This window comes from Heliangelus exortis, chromosome 12 (assembly GCF_036169615.1).
Source record: "Heliangelus exortis chromosome 12, bHelExo1.hap1, whole genome shotgun sequence".
In the NCBI taxonomy this organism is placed as follows: Eukaryota; Metazoa; Chordata; class Aves; order Apodiformes; family Trochilidae; genus Heliangelus; species Heliangelus exortis.
Window position 1 is genome coordinate 10138235 of NC_092433.1, and position 20774 is coordinate 10159008.

Here is a 20774-nt window from a genome sequence, read left to right on the forward strand (position 1 = left end):
TAAGAATAAGTTTCAGAATTCAAACATTTATTTACTGTAGTGCTCTTTATGCCAGGAGCATTATCCACTTCTATGCAGGGTTCTCCACTTCTCCTTAATGGCTTGTAAGAGAGGCGCCACTCTAAGGACAAGGCAATGTTCCTCTATATTTATTAAGAAAAAAAAAGCTATGAGGCCTTAAAATTTCTCTGATAAAACTATTTAATTGGTAGCTTATCATATAGTCTTTCTGATTCTATAGCATCTTTCAGCAGAATTGCAGAGTACAAGCATGCAAGACAATTTGCTGCCAAGGTACATACAGTGCAACACAGAAAGAGATATCCAAGGCAGTTTTAACTGGGAACCAATTAATATTAAAGCTCCCCACAGAATAATTTTATCTGTTCGAAAGGCAGCTTGGTGGTGCTGACTGCTGCTGATTATCAAGCTCACTTGTTTTAAAATGAGCCCAGGTGTTACTGTACACTTGTGCAAGGGAAAAGCCTCCATGTGAGGAATGAAAGAGCATCTTGTTCAGCCAGAGGAATGAATGGTACCAGCTAGGGAATGCATGCAGCATGGCAGAGTCAAACAACAATAGCTTTGCTGATTTCCTCAGTATTTCAATGGAGACAGTGGACAAAATGCCTCAGAACTCTTCTAGAAGAGTAATTGCTGTTTATTTCCTAGTGTGCTTTTATTGTCATTTTCTACACTGTGTAACTGTAGGCCATGGAAACTTCAGAGAGAACAGAAATAATCAAGTACAAAACTGATACAGCACAGTCAGAGACTTTTTGCAAAAAAATCACAACTGTTACCAGTTAATGAAGACATTCAGCTGCCAATCCAGGGGGCCAGCTTCCAAATATTTTTCCTGTCTAGTTATTAGAGGAATCACCTTTTATGACCTATTGGAGCATCTTTTAAAAAATTTAAGAGCTACCACATATTTTCAACCACTTATGAAGTCTTCATTGCATAGTTCAAGCAACTTAAATTTAACCTCCTTTAATCCTGTCATTATCAGAGACAGTCCTGAAGGTACAAAATATTTCCATTTTATTTATATCCTCCGCAGCCATTTCAGATAAATTCAATTTCATGTTCAATCTACAACATGAGCAAAGTTACTTTCTTAGCAAATAGAAAGACAGAAAAATCAGAGGGGAGTAAAATTTAATTTACAAGCTTAGAAAAACAGTATTCTGTAAACCAAGAATTCCAATCTCCTCTTCTAAAGCAATGTTAACACTGAACTATTGCTAATATAGGAATCTGAGGATATTAAAACTCCACCAGTACTGCTCTGCCATGTTCCCAGGTGTAGTAAGCTAAGAAATACTCCTGTGAGATAATACTCCTTTTCCTCTGTGGAGACTGCTGTCTCAGGCCTCTTCCCAAATAACTGAACACACAAGTCAGAAAAAAAAAATTCCCAAATTTAAATCTATTCACATGTGCAGCCAAGGAGAGGCATCTTGCATTAACCAGGCTATCCATCATCTACAATGCATATAACATGCAAGACAGACAGGAAAAAAAGAGACTTTGTGGCAGACAATTCAGGATGCTTTATGCTCCAACTCATGACTCCAGATCACTCTGTCCCACTGCCTTCTTCATTCAGATTTATGGAACCATTACAAGTGCAAGTGGAGACATATGGAATTGCAGTTAAGACCATGACAATTGTCTTTAATGCACTCTGGGCAGAACAGCTGAACAACCATGTTCATGCTCTGCTCCTACAGGAGCCCCTACATAAAACAGGGGTAACATTTAAAAGTCTGTAGCACAATTCAGTAAGGAGGGCAGAGGGTTGTAGGTCATCTGGGGGAGACTCTTGTGCCAAGTGACCCACCAGCACCATATGAATCTGTACTTCCAATGGTACCTTAAACCACCCAGAGGTATAGATGGGATAATTAACACACACGTGCTGTGGTCACAGCCTCCTGGGCATCCCAGCAGGTGGGTAAAGGGCAGCAGTTGCCATTTCCATGCCTGGACTAGGGTGGATGCTGGGAGAAGTCCTTCATTAAGCCACACTTGCCTATCTTGTTATGAACAGAGCAGGTGAATTCAACACCACCTGGCTCAGTGCTCTGCATAAAGCCCAATTATATGTCCTTAGTGCAGGGGGAGATGGATTTCTCACTGGGAGTTTTGAACAGTTCTGTCATTTTCACATTAATCACACAAGAGGATTTCACCCCAGAAGTCAGTCTTCCTCTTCTCTGCCCCTTACAAATACAGCCTTTCAGCATGTTAGGCTTTTTACATTATGCGCTTTCCCTAGGAGATATTTTAGATGCCACTAAAGGACTGAAAAAGCCACTGAAGCCACCTTTGTGTTCCCAAGCCTATTAATGCTTGAGAGCTTTCCATATCACGCTTGGATGATTCTGCAATCAAACATACTTTCAAGGGCCCTCTGTAAGCAGTGGTTCTAATGGGCTTTAAAGTGAAGCTCCATTAGTAAAATAAATATATAAATAAAATACATTATCATTATTAAGAAATCAGGATGGAGAAGACAAGTCTTTGCTACCAGAAGGCAAAGCAGGGTAGGTGATGTGATTAGCACATCTTCAGAATTTTGATGAGGTGCAGCTCTGTGCCTTCCTATACCCTCATGCTGTTTGTAGCTGGCTGAAAGCAAAACATTCTGCTTTGACTGAGGTCAGCCACCTCCTGCTCACCCCATGCTCATAGGATCGTTTTGGCTGGGAAAGACCTGGAGGAGAACACCACACTGCCAAGTCCATCACTAAACCATGTCCCTCAGCACCACATCTACATATATTTTAAATCCCTCCAGTATGGGCAGCCTCTTCAAATTATTTCTTTCAGGGAAGAAATTTTCCCTAATACCCAATCTAAACTTTCCCTGGCACAGCTTGAGGCCATTTTTCCCTGTTTGATTGCTTGTTACCCAGGAGAAGAGACAGACTTCCCCTTCACTACAGCCTCCTTTCAGGTAACTTTAGAGAGTATGACAGTCTCCCTTCAATCTCCTTTTCTCCTAATTCCCTCAGCCACTCCTCATAAGACTTGTGCTCTAGAACCTGTAACAGCAGTGAAGTGGTAGAGTTGCTGGTAATAATTGGTTTGGCATGAGCAAAGGAAAGAAGTGCCTTAGATATATCTAAATCTGTATCTATAGACATGAAACTGACACATAATTGAGTTTCAAGAAATAGGAATCATTCCTACCTACACTTCACCCATGTCACTGGTACTTGTAAAAACAGGCACTGGTGTAAAGCAATTGCACCTCCAAGTCACACCCACACCAAGCTCTTATGTAGCTAAATCTGCCAAGCAGCTGAATCCAATGTGGCTGATTTTTTTTCCACCCAGGATAACCACCCAGATCCAAGTCTAGATTGTCCATTGCACAGACAGGATGACTGCCCAAAACAACACATACAAAGTGGTTGGTGGTCCAGATAGGACTGAAAAAAGCTTATGTTCTTGATAGAGTGGTTGTGACATCTGAGTATCAGACTACACACCATTTAATTTGGTTCCTTTACTAACAGACAGCTAAAATTAAACATGAAGTACAGTGTCTCAGTCAGGGCTGTGTATCAAGAAGCAACAAGAGCATAGCTGCTCCCAAAGGGAAGGTGATGAAGGTCATAAGCTCACCATCAAAAAGCAGCTCCACAGAACCAGAGAGGCAATTGCAGAAGGTCCTACCAGCAGCTTTCAGAAAAGGCAAGGGGGATAAGAAAAGGCTGATCCTCCCCAGGTCCCTGCTGAAATGATGCTCCTGGACCCATGGGCAGAGGGTGTGGGTGGAGGCCCCAGGTGATGCCAGTCAGGATGATCACAACCAATTAGTGCCCTCAGGGCAATGACACTGTGATTCTTTACCATATAATTAAGTCCTCAATCCACAATACTGAGCAATATTTATTCTTAGTAGTGCCTATGAATTTTTATCAAAGGAGCTTGGGAAATGAGTGAAAAAAAAGAGAAAAGAATAAATCTCCAACAAGCAAGTGAAATTCAAGCTTTGCCTCCCGTAAAATAATTCACTATTAAATTGATCTCTGGAATGCACAATGGATTTCACAGCCCTAATCTCTTATGTAACATTTCCCTTCATTACTCCAACAGCACTCAGGCTGAGAGTCTCAGCACTTACATTGCTTTATTCTGCAAGGCAGGGCTGTGTAGCTGGTTTCTCAGAGAAATAAGGGAGCAATAAAGCTATCCCTGGCAGGCATGTCCAAAGCTGAAACCAAGAAGCACTCATTCTTTGCTAACACAGAGCAAAGGGGATGAGGTGATGCAGCTTATAGAAGACACAAGGGCAAAAGATTGATTAGAAACAGGACTGAAAAAACAAGTGATTGTCTTCCAAAACATGGTAAATCTCCTTGGTTCCATTTCCTTTTCTCCTTTAATGCCTTGTTCTCATTTTCTTTGGTAATCCTTACGTGGGTAGGAAGCATTTCCGACCTCATCTATCATTCCAAATGTTTGACTTTTTTGTTCTTCCCTGCACAGAGGCACTATGGAGGCTGTTGCACAGGTATAACAGAGCAGAATCAGGCCCCTAAGTTGCTATTTGTCAGAAGGCCAAAGCATATTTATAAATAGACTTGTTTATTTTAGAGGGTGTTATTCAAATGCACATGAAAAGCATGAAAGCTAACAAGTCTCCTTCCAGCCCACCCTACACATGCTTTCCTTTCCAGAGAGACCCCAAAGTACATATTCATTAAAGTATTTCATGATCAAGACAATTGTACCTCATTTAACTGCTTAAAACTTTAAAAAGACCTCAGAAAGAACTCAGGAGGAAAAAAACAAGTTGTAAGAGGTAGGATGCCAGGCTAAGGAGCATAAGCAAAAAATCTTTGTTTCCTTAATCTTCCCTAATAGGATTTCTCATTTAATTCCTTCTATATGTTCTTATTTATAAAGCAGGAATTATATAACATAAAAGCAACACATGGTTAAGGCTGTCATGGTGATACAACATTTTTATGAGTGACCTGTATTTCAGAGATGGTAGTTTTACTGAATGTGTTTTGACACATTGTTAAGCTAGTGAATAGGCATTCAAATTGATTCATTTGTATATTTTTTCCTAATTTGTACATTGGCTGTAATAAATTTTCAGAGACTTAGCTGGAAGGGATATTTTTTTTTAAGCAAGAGATTAAAATGAATGACCTTAAATAGAGCTCTCCCATCTGGTTTTCTTCCAAAAGTGTCTCAATTGCCTCTGTCATTAAGAACACAATACTGCTCTTTCTTGGGCTTTCCAACGAATATAGTTATGTTCCTGGGAAAATATGGAGAGAAAGAGCTAAAACCAATCAAATGGCATGAATAGGTGAAAGGATTTTGAGCCTGAGGAAATGCTCTTCATTTACTTATGAGGATTATGTACACTGTATAAATAGTCTAAGATTCTCAAGGAACACTGCAAACAGACAATTACATTGCAGGATTGCTGATTAAGACACATGGTAGAGGTTCCTGAACACTGCTATTACTCAAACCAAAAACTCTAATTTATTTCTTATTTGCCTTCCATCAGACTCTAGAATAATTCCATTTAAGTCATTAGGATTTTACACACTGGATCTGGCAATTAGGCTGGGAAGTTTTTGGACAGTGACCACGTACTCTCTGTTCTGTGCCAATAAGACTTTTCAGAAATTAATGCTTCAAAGGCTAAAGCACCAGATTCTGAACTGGGTTAGAACAAAATGAGTCTGACACAACACAATTGAGATCAGCAGACTACTAACTACAGATTTACACCTACATGGATGAGAGCAAAATTTATACTTGTATATCAGAGTCTGCTACTGCATCTTATTCAAAGCTAGTGCTCCATCTATGCTTTTTTCTTCATATTTATGACAGAAATTGCATTACACACCAGAGACACTAGAGAGGATCGACTCTCTCTGCAGTGATTTTTATTTACCTAGAGGCCCACCAAATCCTGAGTGTGCTGTCACCTGTATGAGCTGTACAGGAAGAGAGATCCTGCCTGAAGGACCTGACAAACTGAATTCGTTTAAGGACTTTGTTTTCAAGGACTGTTGAAAGAAGTTTCATCTCTCTGCAACACTACTTTATGTATCCAGCTAAAGGGATGTATTTCTTTATTTCATGTTTTTGTTACTGGGAAGCAGGTCCTCATGGCATATTGAAGATATCTTGCATTTACCTGTTTCCACCTTGCCTCCCTGCCTCTCCATTCTTTGCCCCGAGTGGATCTCCTTAGATCGGTGCAGACTGCAGGGAGCCCATGGAAACACTGCACCACATAGGGAACAAATATGATATGAAAAGCAGGTGAGGCTTGTGGGAATCAAAGCACTGCCATCAAGAAAGATTCTGAATTGCTCCTTCACCAAATGCCCTGTGACTGGGGCTTGGATGTTCGAGTCCTGTGCACACACACTTCTCCATGGGGAACACACATGTGGAGGGAGAAGCTGAATCAATGGCTATGGGAGAGCCTCCACAAAAGTCTCTCTTTCATCTGTAGCACAAAAACTTAGTCATTATGCTTGAGCATATATGTCTCTGAGATCACTACATAAGGACAACCAATGAGCTCTGATCCTCCTCAGAATGTGGCTTTTGGAACAAATCACCACTGACAGCATCTTTTTAGACTCCCACAGTGCCCGACATTCCTTGAAAAGTGGGGTGATGTCTGAGGGATCCGCAGCTTTGAACAGCCTCTGGTGGTTTTGCCATCCTCGTGACAGTTGCTATTCTTTGGTCTGTCACTATCAGCCTCCATTCTTTCCATTCCCATTCTCTCCTGAATGTCATCTGCATGAGCAAGTACTGCACCAGTGAGATTAGGAGAGCTTTTTCTGCCTTCCTCTCAGTTCCATGAATACCTCTTCACCCTGCTGTGCTTTCCATCACAATTACTCCTGAAGGAGAACTCTGCCCATCTCACAGCCCAGCAGCCTGGGAGCTCATAAGGTAACAAGAACCTGTCACCAGGAATAAACTGTGGAATGTAGCTTTTCTGTGTGAGGTTTGAATTACAGTTGGTGAATGTAAGTTTACAGCTGGAGATGAGGCCATGTGTGATCTCAGCAGAAGATGAGATCTCAGTGACTGCATCACTGTTTCCAAACAGAATTTGTTTGAAAATTGCTCCTTCATTTTGAGAGTTCTTGGAAAATGCTTTCATCTCCTCTACAGAGTTTTCAGATGGCGATGGTTAACATTTGCCAACCACATTGTTTTCCCGATTTTAACAGATAGGTCTTCATTTCCACCCATACAGTTAAAGGTGGATTTAAACCAGTGTCTTTAATTATTGTAAAATAATTTTTGGCGCAGTGTCAGGTTTGTCATTTCATTAAAAAAATAGTTCTGATATTATTTGATTTCCTAAGGAAACAAGATTCATGCAACTAGTCTCAATATATATGTGTTCTGTATCTGTGTTTACATTAATCTGCCACTCAGAGGTTTGGTGCCCTGTTCGCAAGTTTCAACCAAATTTTACTGATTTATAGACATTAAACTCCTCACAATGTTTGTGAAAACAAGCAATAAAGAGTTTGCAAAAATAGCCCAGACCTTGGTCAAACTGTCTTCCCTGCAATCAATGTTCATGCTGTCTGATGGTAACTCATTTCCCTCTGTACTTGCTGCAGTTACACACTGAGTGGTCACAGCGTCACAACAGGTTCAGGGTAAAAAATGTGATGGTAAAAATACCACAATCTTTCTCAAAAATCTCTGTGGAGCAATGTGTGAGCTTAGTTACCTTTGGTATAAATTACAAGCAAGTTTGTTCATTGCAGTAAAATTATCCCAGATTTAGACTGCCAAAACTGAAGACAATCACTGCCTTGACATCTACCTCATTACATTTAGTAGCGAGGGTGAAGAGTCCAGTGCAGCAAATTGTCAGTCACAGGATTAAGTGCATTGGTTCCCTTAGGACTGGTAGAATAAGGACTCCTCATGGGAAGGTGCATGAACCAACAAAGTGATAGAGACCAAGCAAGAGCCTGTTCTGGCCCATGCACCAATCCCATTGTTAACAAAGATTTTCTCACAAAAAAAAATATTGGCACTGGCTGTTATGTAGGAAGAAATTCTAGTCAATATTCAGTTCCCCAAACACTGCAGAACTGGCAGCTATACATAATAAAACAATACTTCTATTTATTTTTTTTTATCTTAGCAAGATGCTTGTGAATGTCTGTGAGACCATGAACTTTCCTCGGTGCCATTTAAATAGGCACTTTTCAGATTTAACACTCTGCTTTGTGTTCAACGTGTCTCTACGTTTCATTACTGTAATCACTCAGATATGCTTCTTGCTTTGTGAGGTTTTGAGGGAAGAAAATTGAGGGAGTTTTCCTTATTAGCCCCTCCTTTTCCTTCACTCAGTGTCAGGCTTGCTGTGAAGAAGGCTGTCAGTTTGTTTAATCACATGCATCCCAAGGTGGCTCCTTTTTTTTCCTCTCTGACTCTCATGTCATCGCAGCATTTGTGGTCTTGATCTCAGAATGCCTCTTACTGAAACACAGAAATACAGCCTTTATCTTCCCAACTGTTATGGCTGCTTCTGCCATCCATTAGAGCATCAGTGTCAGCATAAATAATTATATACACCTAACCTTTTACAAAGGATGGAGTTTCCACATTTTCAATGCACCTTTCAAGCTGTACAGCAAACAGTCTTGTTATTCAACAGCATACTGGTGTTCTCTACCAGTAATCTTTGAAAATAATGAAGATATTTTCTGTTTGCAAAACTCTCTTTTCCACACATGATTCTTTCACCCTTTTCTTGGCTGTGCCTATTTAGGTTTGTGTCAAGCGACCTAAAAGAAAGAAGTTTCTCTAAAAGAAAACAAAGGCAGTACTAGAGCATTTCCTCTTTCAATTTCAAAGACAGCTTTCTTAGATACACCCTCTGTCAAATACTTTCTGTATTACATGCCAGGAATTAGCCCCCTTCTACCCATGGTATATAACATACCAGACAAAATTAGAACATCCCTTATAAAGCAGGTGTATTAATTTGTATTTATTGTGTTCACTTCAATACACTTGTATTGACTTTCACACAAGTCTTAGAACTTGGTCAAAGCACTGTTTTGAAATGAAAAATTAAAAAGATTCCATTAAAAGATGACAAAATGGAAGACTTGTATTTTTTAAAAATGCACTATTATTGGGGTAGGTGGGAGAGACTGATTAACTGAATTTTGTCAGCATCCACAATAATGTTGGCTTTGACTGGGAAATCCAAATTCTCTTTTTCTCTGTGTCATTCTTTTGGGACACTGGGTATGTTCCTTAGCTTTTCACTGCTCACCTGGGAAATGGTACTAACAAGGCTTCTGTACTCACCTTTTAAAATTCAGTATTATTTATAGCACACACTGGTTCTCCAAAGAAAAGCAGTTTAAAATGCAAAGTATCTTTATTACGTTAATCCCAAACACTAAGCACTCAATTTCTTCTACATAAATTAAGGAAATAAGAAACTATATGGGGAAAAATAACTCTAAAAATCCCTACCCCTTCAGTCCCACATACTTCATCCTACAGCGTGTAGTAAAGGGTGAGATATTTCACTTTGCAGAGGCAAATTGCTGGAAAGAAGAAAAACTCATGGTGCTATCTGTTAAAAATCTGTTTCCTCTTACCCAAGACATAAATCTCGCTGTTGACTACGGCTGTGCTGAAGCGGTATTTGGAGTACTTCATTGGTGCCCCTTCTGTCCATTTGTCTTGGCCCGGGTCGTACCGAAATGTTCTGTTACTTAATCGATCGGGCTCATCATCAGGCAGATCCATCTGTATGAAATATGACAGCCATATAATAATACAACGTTTGGAGCCCTCTGCACACGCCTGCATGCAATTAATCACTGCCGACAGCTGAGCAGATAAATAACATCAACACATCAGTTATAGCTGCAAAGTGATTCATACCCACTAGGGTTTAATGGCACCCAGGATGTGGGGCTGTACCAGGCAAATAAAGAAGAAGGCAACTATATTCTGCAGCAGTAAAGCTGAGGATTTGGGTAATAACAGTATGGTCATAGGCCCAGCTCTGGTAGAACATATGCCTTCCACAAGGCTACTGTAAAGTCTTAATAATAATAGAAGGAAAACCAGCCCATTGGGCTTTTTTTGTTGGTTTGTTTTCTGGTATAGGTTGAAGTCTATTCCCCCTGTTACTCTGACTGTACTGTGAGCCTCAGTAAGGTACTTAGTTGGCCTTTCTTAGGCCTGTGTATATAGGTAACTCATTCTCAAGTCATTCACACCTTTTTTAAGTCAGCCTAACCACAGTAATGTTGTTCAGCTCCCATAACTTCTCCTTCAATAATTTCTATAACAAGCTCCTAACCCCCTGCTATATCCTTGCTGCCATAATACTCTTTTCATACTCACTCCCACTCCTCTTGTTCTCTCCAGTCTTCTTCCCCTTTCTCTGCCTGTCTAGTGTGATGCAGGGGACTCAGATTATGTCTTCTGGGTAGGACAGCCTTGACTATAAGCAGTAGGCTGTGGGGGAAGCATCCTGAAATACTTCAAGATGAAAGGTTTCATATAGAGTGAGGAGAGAACTACTTTGCTCACTTGTGATGTTGTTATGTGTTCTTGCTTTGCTTGTTATTTTTCTTTCCCAGAAGACCTTTCCAATGCTGATGTAATAGACAAGACAGGAGGAGGCAAACTAGAAAATAAATATATAGCCCTTTGGTTACCCCCTGTAACTGCCCAGAGGCATGCTCTTTCTCCCTGGTGTGAAACACTGATTTATTCACTGGAGGAAGGGTAGCTGTGTACTTTGAACACAGAGCAAGGCTATACTTGGGAGAGGGCACCATTTGGCATACTGCAAATGCACATCCTACCTCATTTTTCTGGTAACATTCACCTCTGTGAATGTACAAAAAACCATAATGTCCAGCAGTTTTAAACTCTGCTTGCATCAGTGAGGCTAGACCAGTGTAGAGCCAGAGCAATGCTGCTGAGGGTTGAGCCCTTGCCCTCCCAAGCTGTCATTTTCTGTCCTGGCTTGACTTTATCTTGTCTTGTTTCAATTGCAAAGCCTGAGTAGGAGGGGAACATGTATTTATCTCTGCCCTGTAATGGACACATGCATTTACAGCACTATCAGTGCTGCATAGTTAGTGTTTGTTCAGGATTGACAGAACGTTCAGTGCTGCTTGAGCAGAGGGACAGCTCCTGGCTTGACAAACTCATTTGCTTCCACAGTGCAGCTCTGGTAACCCCACAGACACAATCACTGCATCTGGCAGCTGAGTGTGGGAGGTATATGGTACCAGAAGAATTCAGCACTCTGCCATGCTGGTCATAGACCACTGTTTTTGAGACCTTCAGCCAATTTGGTCTGATCTATTCAGGTACACCCCAATCCCACAAAGGTATGGGTTTTAATCAACTCCTGCTAATCTGCACATCTCAAGCCTATTTATGGATAAATTCAGACTCCAGTGTGTTGTTACTGATACTACTGGTTGGCAAGTATCCACTTGAGGTGTTTCCAAGGTGCCTGTATATTTTTAAAAACCATTCTTGCCTCAATATTCTTGACCTGGATCGTGCTTCTAAGCCACTTTCCCCTATTACAATCTGTTCTGGAGAACTATTAAGAAATACAAAGCTGGCTGTCTGACTTCAACATCTGCCTTTGTGATAAAGCCTGTCTTTCAGTTAAAATCTTTTTAACAGACAGATTGTTTCTATATTTAGCATGTTTTCATATTTTAATTTTCTAAACAGCGAGGTATCCCTGCTTGGTGAGTTCAGTTTCAGAAATACTGTGATCTTTCTGTTTTCTCCTTTGGGGACTCCTGCACTCAAAATATCCAAGGAGGTAGAAATTGTTTGCTACATATCACTTCTAATTACTTTAAACAGTAATTTATTTCAAGAGAACACAACTCTATGAGATGTGATGACAATCTGAACATTCTGCTGCCTGCAAAAAGTATTACAGATACTCTACTTTATTCTCAAATACAGTGGGGATTTATCTTGAATGCTTAAATTTAAACTGCACTGAGCAGTAAATAAGAATGAGCCCTTAAAAGAGATTTTTTGCACTGGGAACAACTGGAGAGAGCAATCAGTATTCCTGACATTCATCTTCTTTGTAGCATAGTGCTGTATATTCCCCAGGCTACTGAATATGGTATCTGTGGCCCAGCAGAAAACTCCCATTAAAACTTTACATGCCAGGCAATCCAACTGAAACAAATAAATGTATTCATTAATGGAGTCTGTTTTTCAGAGAATGCTGTAACTCTTAATTTAAAATATATTTTAATGAAAATCAAATAAATTAACTTTGGTTAACTAAGAAGGTTTCTAGAGAAATGCAGGTGAACTTTAAACAGAATTCTGTCCCTGAAATTTACCTGTGTACACAGGTTTTGGAACACAGGGTTCAGTTAAGGGCCTCTGTATGATTTAAATACCATTACTTACTGAAACCTAGAAAAAATAAGTGGACAATATACAAGGAAAGGAATGGCTGAAGTTAATCATAGAATCATAGAATTGGCTGGGTTGGAAGGGACCTCAGAGATCATCAAGTCCAACCCTTGATCCACTCCCGCTGCAGTTCCCAGCCCATGGCACTGAGTGCCACATCCAGGCTCTTTTTAAATATCTCCAGGGATGGAGAATCCACTACTTCCCGGGGCAGCCCATCCCAATGTCTGATCACCCTCTCAGTAAAGAAATTCTTTCTAATGTCCAACCTAAACCTCCCCTAGCACAACTTGAGACCATGCCAATGCAGAAGTCTACCCATTTTTCAAAGCCTTTGATGACAAAAGTGTCAAGAAAGTACTAAATATCTATTTCAACTCAGTAAACACTTTTTGTTTGTTTTTAAATAAGGTGTTTCAAAAAAGTAACTACTTAAAATGCAGACCATGTTGACACAGGAGATATATTTTTACATCTGTGAAAGAACTGGCTTTCCTAGCTGGTAGAGTGCGGATGGCATAAGATGGATGTTGTTCCTCTTCACCCTGTTTGTTTTTTCTACAAAACATATTTAATCAGAGGAAGGTGAGCAATTTCTTCTTGCATTATCCCTGCTGTGCCTTTCCTATGCAAGAAGCACCATAAAATCATGCATTATCTAAAGCAAGCATAGCTCTACTTGTTAGCAAACAAACAAAACAACTGGCGTGTGTCTTAACCTGTGGTGTCCAGCCACCCAGCACGTAGAGCTTGTTCTTCACTGCCACCACCACGTGGCAGGCTAATGGCACTGGCAGAGGCGCCGTTCTTCTCCAGGTGCCTTGCTCCATGGAATACTTCTCCACACAGTTTGTGACCACATACTGATTTTTCACTTTCATTTGCCCTCCTATTACATAGAGATCGTTATGGATAGTGCCCAGGGCATAGAGTTCCCGGTGCTGGGTGCTGCACAGACTGTGCCAAAACTGGTTTCCTCGCTGATGGTATCTGTAGGAATATCCAAAGCTGTAAAAGCCCTGGTTCACTGAGGGCCCATCAGCTGCTGTGAAACATCATCCCCATCATCAGCATTGTTTAGTCAGACAATGGTACAATAACAAGAAGAGTTTCCTCCTTCACAGAGAAGCTATAAAATTGAGCCAAATTTTTGCAAGGTCAATATTTTTAGTATGAGGGATCCTAACTTTAGGCATCCTTTCAAAGATATGTGACCCTAATGAAGGTAAGGATTGCCTAATTTCTGCATGTGCTGTTCAATAATGGTTTCCACTGAAGTTAGTGGGAAGAGTAAGAGCTCAGCACTGCTAAAAATAAGACCAATTCATCTGCCTTGGTATGTATTTACTTCCTTAAATTTACACATCTGTATTTGAAAATGCTATCACTATTTTTTAATTTTTCCTTTAATCCAGCAAAGGTCTGTTGTTTTCGTTAAAAGGGTTCATCTGAAAAAGACATGAGTAAATGCAGAATGAGGGCTTAAAGCTATCAATATTTATCCTTTAATCTCTGAAATCTTATTATTGAGACTTGTGTTATCTCTGTCTTATTGGACTCCTTGGGTCATTTGCTTTATTCATGTTCTACTGCAAATGACCTAAAAAAGTGTACCTGAGGAAAATGTTTGAGTAAGGAAAATATAAAAGGCATGTACATTGCTGTAGGATCTAATCAAGATCATCTACACAGAGATGCCACTACAGTAAATCCTTCTTCTTTCAAGAGAAAAGGCATCAGGATTTGGCTGTATGTATGTAATTCATTGTGCCACAAAGAACAGTTGTGACACATTGATTAGAGTAATCAAAATTTCTGGGAAAATGTTAAAGTAAGAACTCTTTGTCTAATGGTCTTCTTTTGACCCTTGAAACATTAAGATTTATCTTTTTTAAATAACTAGGGATTTTCCAACAGAGGGTACACACCTATAGATTTCGATGTTCCTGGTCTTTTGTCTAGACATTTTGACAGCACTTGCCTCTCCTGCCACAATAATATCATTATTCTCGGTGACAACGCCAGTGCAAACACATCCTAAACCCTCTCCATACTTTGGAGAAGAAATGAAGTAAGTCTTCTGCGTTGCAGGAGCATAACAAAAGCTGGCATCTGCATAGCTACCATGTCTTGACCTAATGCCGAGGGAATTGTTGCCGATGCAGAGCAGGAGATCGGTCGTCTCCATGCCGTACCGCAGGCTGAGAGGAGGGTGCCTGGATGAGAGCTCGATGGCTTTCAGGGCTTCCTCAAACATCTCATTGCACTCTGAGCTGCACAGGATCATTGTGTTCCTTTTCCTTGCTTCCACAAGAAAGGAAGGGCTGACAAGTACCAGCCTCACTTGTTTCAGGAGCTCAGTAAGGTGCTCTACACGCGAGTTTCTGCTGTGTTTGACCCATCTAATGACGAGATCCAGAATGCTCTCCTCCCTGGAAATATTCAGATCATCTGATTTTATGAGAGCCAACAGCTGATGGAATTCAATCTCTAATATTTCTTCCTGCAAGCTCACCTCAGCGAAGTGCTGATATAAGTATTTCCTTGCTTGATCAGCTAAATCTTCTGCCCCAATGTGGTTTGCAAAGTAGTAGATGCCCACACAGTTAGAAGCATCCATATGGTCCATCATGTACTTCTGACACATACTGAAAACTTCTTCCATCTGCATGAAATATGCAGCAAGTGCAACAGTCTGCACATTCTGGTTCGTGAGGTGCAAATCTGCACTGTACATGTAATGGAGGATTGCAGACACACTTTCTGCAGAGATGTCATACAGCTCCACTTCTCTCTGAGTGCATTCGGCCAAGCCACAGGTAAACATGGCTTTGAAATAGGGACTGAAGGCTGCCAGCACTACCTTATGGCAGGGGAATTTCTCACCTTCTGCAATGAGCACAACATCAATTATCTCTGTTGATTCTTTCATTCTCTTTACTTGCTCCAATAAAGTCAAGCTATGGCGCTGCTTTCTTTTCTCCTCAGCCTTATGATCCATGGTTTATCTTCAAACTTCCTGGTTTTAAATCTTCTCAAAATTCAAGGTCTTCATCAGGTATACTTCTAGAGGTGGAACCATAACATTGTCCAATGAAATTAATATTGTCATTAATACCTAAAGCTAGTCATTCCATAAAGTGTGATATAAATAAGTGATGCATAAAAATTACAGTGAGGTCTTAGGCTCAAGGTCTCCAAGACACACACACACAAAAAAATCAACAGTTCAAATGTTCATCAATATTCAGCACCTCACCTCCAAGTTTTGTTATTATTCAAAGAAAATTTCAGACTTCCCTACAAAACAGATTTTCCAGCTGCCCCTTTCCCAGGTCCTAATCCAGAGCCCAATAAATAAAGGGAAAGATTGTCAGTGACATTAATGAAGTCAGGCCCTTAGTCCCTTGGCTATTCAAGTTTTGTCTTTCATGTGCACCTAAAGGAAATTGCTCCTTGCTTAGATGCTGAAAGTATCTTATATTTCCCACAGCCCCTTAGGTTAGACAGCTCAAATGGAATAGTGCCTCTTCAGTACTCACAGCTCCTCTCAAACTAGGAGTTATGCCTAAGTAGAGACTTCAGGAAAGGGTTTTACAGAACTGAAAAAAAAAAAACCCAAACACCCCCCCCCCAAAAAAAACCCAACAAAAAACAAAAACCAAAAAAACAAAAAAACACCTTTGGACTTACTTCTCTCATTAGTTTTTATAGGGATCTGCATTTCTGTAAAATGAGTGGGAAATAAAGCCAGTAGCAGAGCCCAGCTGACATTTTACAGAGTGCTAACTGAATGTGTGGATGTTTAATCATAGAACCATAGAATAGTTTGGGTTGGAAGGGACCTTAAAGATCATCTAGTTCCAACTGCCCTGCCATGGCCAGGGACCAGTTTACAGAACCGATTCTGTTTATGCCCTTACAAAGACATCAGGAAGCTGCCAACCCATTACTCTGCCATTGGACTTCTCTCTGCCACACTTTACCACTAGCTCTGTCCCCAGGATTCCAGCTGGGGGAGTCAAGACAATATTGTGGGCAGAACCAGCTTCCACCCCTGGAGTGTGATGGAAGCTGCAGGAAACAACTCAGTTGGACTGGTTATATTCTTTACTCTTTTCCACCGAAGTGTTGGTCACTGATTTTTAGAGTTGCAACTGGTTTGCTTTGAGATTAAAAAGGATTAGTAAATAGGGACCAGCTTTTGAGTTGCTTCTCAGTGGGATGCTTAAGTGCTGCAGATTTGACAGAGTTTTGGTTCTACTTACCTCAGCCTCAAATGGGATTTTTAATTAAATTCTAATTATTAACATACTCCCTCTGGTTTTATTTATTGAGGAAAATAGAAGGAACTTCATGGTCCTGTTTCTGTGTTAGTGTGGGGGCACTTTACTGAAGGCATCAGGCTTTCAGATCAGCAAGCTGTGGGGTAAGGTGGTGGAGCTGTCAGTGGGGAGAGAGAGCTTACTCACCACTGGAGGGATACCAGTCCATAACACAGGTTTTGTCTTTAATTGGATACTGAGGCAGTTCTGTTGTGGAAATGCAATAAGGCCTCATGTCATGGATCACCAATACACAGACAAGTCCTAAAGCTGTGGTGTAACCATGTTTGAAACATGTTGTAAACATGTAATGAGCTGCTTTACGGGACCGTTCAAATGAATAATATTCCTCACCAGCTTAAATATTTGCAGGATCAGGCACTTGTGCCACAGATTGAACTGGTTTTCTCCAACACTAGAGGCACTAAGGGTAGAAGAAATATGCATCAACATAAAAAGGAGTGTATTAAATTCTTTGAAATGCACCTAAAGGCATTTGCACAAACAGTCCAGATTTCTCTATGGAGCTAGATAGATGTTTTAAAACAAAATATTGAAGGAATTTCCCAGGTGAAAAGGAAATCTACAGCTGTATCATCAGTCTCAGACCTACTCTTTTCGCTGTTCAGTTGGTTTTGCAAGTAGTCATCATCCTATTTTAGCACATTTTATCAGCCCTCATATAGCACCCTCACTTGGGTGCTAAATTAAAAGCCAGGCATGCTTGAAGAACACCATTTCCTTGATTTTACCAATTCTTTCCACAATTCAAATCTGGAACTAGGAGCAACACATCTGAGAAATTACTCTGGGTTATTGCTGCTTTTTGATAAAGGAACCACACCATACCCCAAAGATCATAAATTTTAAGGACACATATCATAAAGCAGATGAGCTGTAGTGTTTTTAACCCTGTTGTTCACTCTCCAACTGGATAAAAGTATTAATTACTCTCAACAACCCTGTTTAGCAATCTGATTAACCAGAGTTTTTTCCTATGAAATTATCAACTTCTCTCTTTTCTCTTTTGCAATGTCAGAGCTTCACACATCCTCCAGCTTTTCCATAAAGGACAAAATGTACATTTCTAATGTGAAGAACAAGTGAGATGATTAATCACCATCATCCTTCCCAGACTTTTGTACAGCTCAGGAAGAAGCAGTGTGAAGCACTGAGTAATGATTTCGCTTCCTCTGCTGGTCACCTTTAAGTTTTCTTTCACTGGTAATTTAGCTTTCTTAAGAGCAACACTTTGTCTTTGATTACACCGTTCAGCAGATTTGTGAATTTTATATGTTCATTTACCAGTGAGGAGGATATCTGGCACAACAAGTCTGCAGCTCTTTTCTCCATCATTAAAATGTTAGCAATAGGAAGCTTGGAGCACAACATAGCTTGTGCCATAATGTACTACTTCAGGCACAAATTATCTGATGGATAAATCCTGCACCCACTACTCAGATGATGAAGGGGACTGCACACCTGCAGCCTGTGCAGGGTGGTCTCCTCTGCTGCCCTCAGAGCTAATGGGGAAGCTCTTGCTGCAGGTCCTGCAGCTCCATCCTCCCAAGAGCAGCAGCAGAGTGACATGCAGGACCCTCCTGGAGCTGGTCCCTACCCATCCATCACCTCATCCCTGGGCTGAGTTGTAGAAGGAGTCCCCACCTCACAGGCAGGCTCATCTGCAACCCTCCAGCTGCCTCTTCACCCAGATCATTAAGGTCAGCAGGGCAATGTAACTTCCCCAGCCAGAGCTATAGGCAGGATTTTGTCACCTTCCACTTTCAAGAAGACTCTATTTGCCTTTTTTTTTTTGAGAATGCACCTTCTCCATCTCCTTGCTTTGATATCTTACCAAGCTCCTGGCTGAACTATACTCAATAAAACAGTGCTGTCAACTTGTATGCAAGTCTACTTTCTTCATCCTACAGCTCAGGAAACTGCAGCTATAAGGTTAAAAAGAAAATAAGAATAAAACCCAGGGGTGAAATCCTTTCATTAACTTCAGAAATTCTTCCCTGTACAGTAGCTACAAGCTTGTCACTCCCTTCCTGGCTTTTAGCAGTGTTTAGGTGAGGTCATGGAAGGATATTAATATTCCCCTTTATATCACTGGAAAGACTATTAAAGGGTAATAATGAAATGGTGCTGCTTTGCTTTCCCTCTGGATTACAGAGGAAAAAGATGGTACATTGATATTAAAAGAAAGGATAAATGTGATACAAATATAATTTGCAGTAAGGCATTATGCTGAGACTGTGCCAGAGGCTGGCTTGTCATTATAAAAGCTCCAGTGCAAGGCTCAGATCATATGGAATGTTACCAGGAGCTGAAATCAGAGTCATTGCCTTATTCAGAGTTTTGGTATATTTTTTTCTTCTATTGTTAAAAATGGGCTCAGGTGCAAATCATCATTTGATGTTACTTTATTTCAGATCCATGCTGTTAATTTTCCTCCAGTTCTGGCTGCTACTTTTATTTTTTATCAGCTGTTTTGTTAGTCTATTTTAATTTTTTTTCCCTGTGTGCCATGAACCTTATGAAGAGTCACATATCATTTTATTCAGGAGCTACAGCAGATGTTTTGCTAGGCAGTAGGGTGCTGCCTGAGCAGTTCAAAACATAAATAAGCACACTGCTGTGAGCTCAGCTCTACAGCTTTTATGAGGTTATCAAGCTAAAAATAAATGCTGTCCTCAATTCTCAGTTACACTTCAGCCTCTTCGAACCGTCCCAGAGCAAGGGGACTGTAAACCAGATGGAAGTATCTCATCAGGAATTTCCCCTAACTTCTGGAAAAAAAAGCTACCTTGTAATTAGAAACATTATTTTGTCTGCGACATAGATTTTTCTTGTCTTTTTCCCTAGTCCCAGGGAATCTGTTCTTTCCCATGCCATGGTGGGAGGGTGGGAGCTGCAGGACCTGGTCTAGAAGAGGTCACAGCACGCAGCATGGGGCAGGGGATGTGGGGAGGAGGGGGGGCACCTCCTGCATCCTCCTCTTCCTCTGCTGCTGTGTTGTTTTTTTTTTTCTTCTCTGTCTTAATGAGGCTACACTGCCTTCATCCTGCCTCCCTTCAGGTGCTGAAGGGATCAGAGTTCCCATCAGATCAAAGAACTGGTGCCTCTGCTTTTGAATTATTTGTGCTTCCTTTGTTATCAGAAAGCTGAGAAGCAAATCTGTTAATTGTATGCATCATGACATTTGGCTGACAGCCACAGCGAGGCAGAAATCAGTACCCAGATTATAATAATCTTGTAATCTCAGGGTTTAATTATGAAAGCTGTGCTGGCATTTAAGATCAAGAATTTGAACTATGCAAAACGTCCCACAGTGTTCAAGAAGGGCAACTAATGATGCTATTCTTGATATAAGGAAAATCTATAATAAGAATAAGATACAGAAAGGAAGCTTTCAAGGAATTATATATGTTCCAATATCTATAGGATAATAGGAACTGTTATGCTAATTCTTATACCTGGAAAGATGCTGGAAGAAATTGTTACATGATTGAATTATAAGAATTTAGAAGGCAATAATATGATAAAAGCAGCTATAGCACCTATTTATCAAGAACAAATTGTGTCAATCCAATCTAATTGTCTTCATTTTTTTCAGGGATAATTAGATACTTTGTCTTGAGTGAAGTTACTAATATAATCCTACTGATAGCACCAGAAATTAATTGTGATTAAATCAGATGACTAGATCACTGTAAATTAGGTGCCCAACTGGCAAAAAAAAAGCAGATTCAAACTATGTTTGTCAGTGGTCAAGCTGGGAGGCATTTCCAGTGTGTGCCTAGAGATCTGTGCTGAAGAGGTCACTTACAGCTTCAGGGAACACCTGCCTTCTTGGTTTTAGTTAGAAAATACTTCTTGAATTAATTTCATCAGTTCTGTCCAGATAGTATAAAAATCGTGGCAAAGATATTAAGTGGGAAAACATCAGTT

At 40.4% G+C, this 20774-nt stretch overlaps 2 protein-coding genes across 4 annotated transcripts in view; one reads left to right on the top strand and one right to left on the bottom strand.

Moving 5' to 3' along the window:
• The window catches only part of KBTBD12 (kelch repeat and BTB domain containing 12), a 41764-nt gene that overhangs the window by 18158 nt on the left and 2832 nt on the right, over positions 1–20774 (bottom strand). For both annotated transcript variants that reach the window (XM_071755971.1, XM_071755972.1), the window contains exons 2-4: positions 14424–15561; positions 13215–13485; positions 9666–9816 (exon numbers count right to left, since the gene is read on the bottom strand). In XM_071755971.1, coding sequence (XP_071612072.1) covers positions 9666–9816; positions 13215–13485; positions 14424–15496 — 1495 coding nt within the window. In that variant the 5' untranslated portion in view covers positions 15497–15561. The remainder of the gene's footprint in view (positions 1–9665; positions 9817–13214; positions 13486–14423; positions 15562–20774) is intronic.
• MGLL (monoglyceride lipase) overlaps positions 1–20774 on the top strand; it is a 99741-nt gene that overhangs the window by 1845 nt on the left and 77122 nt on the right. The gene's annotated exons all lie outside the window — the stretch shown is intronic.